Below are 4,061 nucleotides of genomic sequence, written 5' to 3' on the forward strand. Positions count from 1 at the left end.
GATTGTAGCTCAGGCTACGTAGGGTAGGATGTTAAGATGATGATGCACGATCTCAGCACTTGCATGAGCAGACTGAAGGGAAGTCGAAGCCGGAGCAAGCCTCGAAGTTGGACTCTCTCCAGTAAAATTAACGCGCGGGAGCATGCAGCGTCGCCGAAAGTACAGTTTTAAGGTGAGGAGTTCGGAGGGCTTAATGCAGTAAGACAGAGAGGTCTCCATTCTGTGGGACCTGCACTTTATTTAAAATAAACTGGCGTACAGAATGCATTTCCAAGAGCTGCATGCGTGTCTTCTGTGCTGTGGCCACAGTAGGACCCGTGTAATCGCTCCTCTGACGTGCGCACTCATCCGCCCGGCGCTGCTTGTACTAGTTACACCTGTAAAGTAATCACCATGGAAGTAACACAAGTGTCTTGCCTATGTGCTCGAGTCGAGCGCACAACATTTATGGACATCTCTCAACGTTCTTCTTTCAGTTTGTTATTTTACGACGCCGTCAGTTGGTTGACCGATGATTAATTAATGTGGAGCAGCTGGTGGAATGAGAATTGACAGGGGCAGCCGAAGTAGCTTGTTACGCACCAGGCATTGAAATTTCCTGGCCTGGGACCTAACTCGGGTCGCCACCGTTTCGGGAAACACAGTTGTGGCAGTGTGAGTGTAGCAAGACCGTGAGTGTAAGCAGGGTGACGGTTTGTGTGGGACCTGCTTAGTGTAGCGCCTAATGGTGGGATCACAGATGAATGATGAATTGAGAGGGATTCGGAAGGAAGTGGCCTTGCCCTGATCGAGTTTATATGCCGGTATTTGCGTGGAGGGACTGAGTGAGAACTCAGGAGAGCCCATGTCCTGGCCGAGATTCAAATCGAATATCTGCAGAATATGATCCCAGAGACGTAGCGCTAAGCCAGCCCGCTCGAGCATCCAGACCAGTGCGATATGAAGAATCGCGAATTGTGGCTGTACTCCAGTGGAGTACTTGCTTGTTGCAGACGTAGAACTCTTGTCGCTCATCTCACCACGCCACAGATTTTGCATTGTACAGAGACACGGAGTACCCCTATCACGTTACTACGTATATGCTCAGAAAAGAGCGAACTCAGATTCCTAGCGGAGGCTACTAATGTTTTTTTACAATGAAACATTGGTGGAAATATATGTTAATATTAAGGTTATGTTCATAAATGTAGTAACGAATCACTACTAATTATTCAAGAACACCGTGTACCATGCAGTCAGTTTATTTAATGACGTACTCTGACATTCTGTCGCTTGATTTGCTCAACAGTTTCTTCTGTGAACGTTGCGCCCAAGCTCGTAGCTTTCTGACGAGTGTGCAACACGACCTCAAAACTGCCCCCATCGCCTCAGTTCTTTTCAAAAGCCTGCATTTCGACGAAAAAATATATTTACTTCATCAGGTGAATAACAACTTACTGTGTTCGGTTGAAGTTTAATGACAAAGTCCAGGCCATTGGCCAGAAATTATTTACGAGGGAATGTATCCAGACGCCTTCAGGAGGAAACCGGAAGCGGAATTCTTGGACCGCTGTACACAGGAAATTCAATTCTGATATCGTTTCTTGAAGGACAATGCTGTGTCGCGCCAGAATGTTAATTTTGACTTTCCCATTTACATAAAAACAAAAATATTAAATTGTAGAATACCACAACCTTGCCGGTTGTTCCCTGTTAATATGGACCTGGCCTGCAATATCATGGGGAACTGAATTAAAAATTTTTCGACGAAGATGTGACACAAAATTTAAGACACTTGTTTTTGTTTTCGTCCATTGTGCTAGTTTTTTTATTGACCATTAGTTTTCGGAAAAACGTCTGTTTCCAGAGTATCATTGTATCTCTACATAGGGCCCAAATAGTCTATTTATTTTGTTAATCTGATGAAATAAGTAGAACCAGTTTCTCAAATGTAGTGATTAAGATGATAATATTGGGACTTGGACGAAGTCTATGCTAATTATATTTGCCCTTGTTTCTATACGTACCTCATAATTCTCGAGAAATTCCAAGACACAAACCCACGCGCTGTAACCGGCCGTACACCTCCCTGTGACAGCTGTAATGTGCAAGGTGTAAAGTTCAAGCCATTACCATGGAAACTGTATGTCAACAGAAAATTCTGCAGGCTTAACAGCGCCACTTACCTTGCAATCTACACGCCGAAATCCTGTTCCTGATCCTCCTTTCATCCGGTTTTGTTCCGTTCATTATGGAATTTTGCGCAAATTTCAGAACTTGGTCTTCATTCAGTTTACCTTCTTTCAGCTGAACACAGAGGACAAATTTTTTATATCAGAACTGAACAAGGCGTATAGGCAAGTAGTAGTGGACACTACTGCACAGGATTTCAATTTCCACTGCAGATATACTCGTATAAACAATTTTCGTACAAGTATAAATGATATAGAGCAAAACAAGACTCTCTGAATCTGCGAAACCACGGTGGCCGTAATCGGGAGAGACACTAATTTGTGTTTAGCTATGTAAATGAAAGTTCTGTGTTTGTGTTGCTAACCACACTCTAACGCGTTTCACGTAAGCTAATACTGCGATGAGAAATGTACATTCCATCTATTCAGAAAATTTAGAAGTTATGTACTAGGCAATGTTCTATTGAGCAGACACTCACCAGATTCTCTGAAGTCAAGACGCATTCAACAAAACACTAGAAAAGAAAATATATAAAAACGTTAGTTCGAACCGCACTTAGAGTAAAGCTACACAGATTCACGTTATGCATTATTTTGTTGGTACTTCCCAAATAGAACCGTCTATGGAGAACTTAAACCTAAATTTATAATATTCAAGTAATTTCGTGAAGAACTGAGTGTCATACCTCATACCTGAGGTGAAAATAACCAGCATTGTGAGCCTGGATGCTGTCTTTCAGTTTGAAATTCGAGCATCAAGTTGCCAATGGCGCCACAAAATCTAGGCTAAATTTTATGTTTATTTTTGTTCTCTCTTTACAGGAGTTTGAAAAAAGTAAAATTTCAGTGCCCAAATTAAATCTTGCCATGCCATAAATACTTATATCGATAATATTGTTTTACTGAAATATTCCGTTTTCATTTTGAATCACATTTTTTTTTTAATTCGCATAGTGGGGCGTTGAGTCCAGTTGGATCCACTCGGTACGCCGGCCACTGATTGGCCTATTGTAGCCTGCCCCGGGTAATTATGATGATGGAGAATTTGATGGAATGAAGATTGGCAAGGGAAACCAAAGTACTCGGAGAAAACCTACCCCAGCGCCACATTGTCCACCACAAATCCCACTTGACGAGACCCGGGTTTGAACCCGGGCCTCCGCTGTGAGAAGCCAGCGAATGACCGCTTGAGCTATGGCGTGGCCTTTGAATCACCATGGTTATATGCGCAATTCATTCTCACACTTCAGTGGCTTCACGTTACGGAACAGGACAAAAGGTTAGAGTTATGCAGTACAATGTGACAAACTAGACGCAGAAGAAATTGAGTTTATGTGATTGTACAATACGTACATTATGTAAGCGTTTTTGCTGTGTATCCATAACGTATAAATTTGCACCGTCGAGCCAATGAGTAATAGTAAAAATTGCAACTTATCGTCTGGCCAGTCATGTTGTCTGTTGCAACCAACATACCCGTCGTGAATCTATCGGCTCCTCTTTTGGTAGAGACGCTTGTCTCATGATTTCTTCGAATTCCTCTGAAACATGAATACACAGTTTATCACTTAGCTGCGGGAAAACTGTGAACTATATACGAGTGCACAGAGATATTGGGTTTTCGGACTTTATCCATCGTCCTGGTTTTTAAGATAACTAAGAAAAAACACGACGTTTCGGAAACTGGATCTGTTTCCGTCCTCAGGTGAGGTAAAACACCTATTCTGTTGGGTCCCTTAGAAAGAACTAGCCTCAATCACTGGACAAACCGATGTCACAAAACACCTGAGACCAGGCTGCAAAAAGTAAAAAAGGTAAAGCTATCCTTGTAATAGGCCGTGAAGGCCCATAGGTTTGTGAGACGTTGAGGGTCAAGCATTATCTAGACCA

General features: G+C 42.5%; 1 protein-coding gene across 1 annotated transcript in view; it reads right to left on the minus strand.

Moving 5' to 3' along the window:
• Window positions 1-212: 212 nt before the first annotated feature.
• The window catches only part of LOC111870771, an 8,304-nt gene continuing 4,455 nt past the window's right edge, over window positions 213-4,061 (minus strand). The window contains exons 3-7 of the mRNA XM_023863294.2: window positions 3,648-3,712; window positions 2,651-2,686; window positions 2,166-2,286; window positions 2,007-2,077; window positions 213-377 (exon numbers count right to left, since the gene is read on the minus strand). Coding sequence (XP_023719062.1) covers window positions 372-377; window positions 2,007-2,077; window positions 2,166-2,286; window positions 2,651-2,686; window positions 3,648-3,712 — 299 coding nt within the window. The 3' untranslated portion in view covers window positions 213-371. The remainder of the gene's footprint in view (window positions 378-2,006; window positions 2,078-2,165; window positions 2,287-2,650; window positions 2,687-3,647; window positions 3,713-4,061) is intronic.

This window comes from Cryptotermes secundus, unplaced genomic scaffold (genome assembly GCF_002891405.2).
Source record: "Cryptotermes secundus unplaced genomic scaffold, Csec_1.0 scaffold307, whole genome shotgun sequence".
Classification (NCBI taxonomy): Eukaryota; Metazoa; Arthropoda; class Insecta; order Blattodea; family Kalotermitidae; genus Cryptotermes; species Cryptotermes secundus.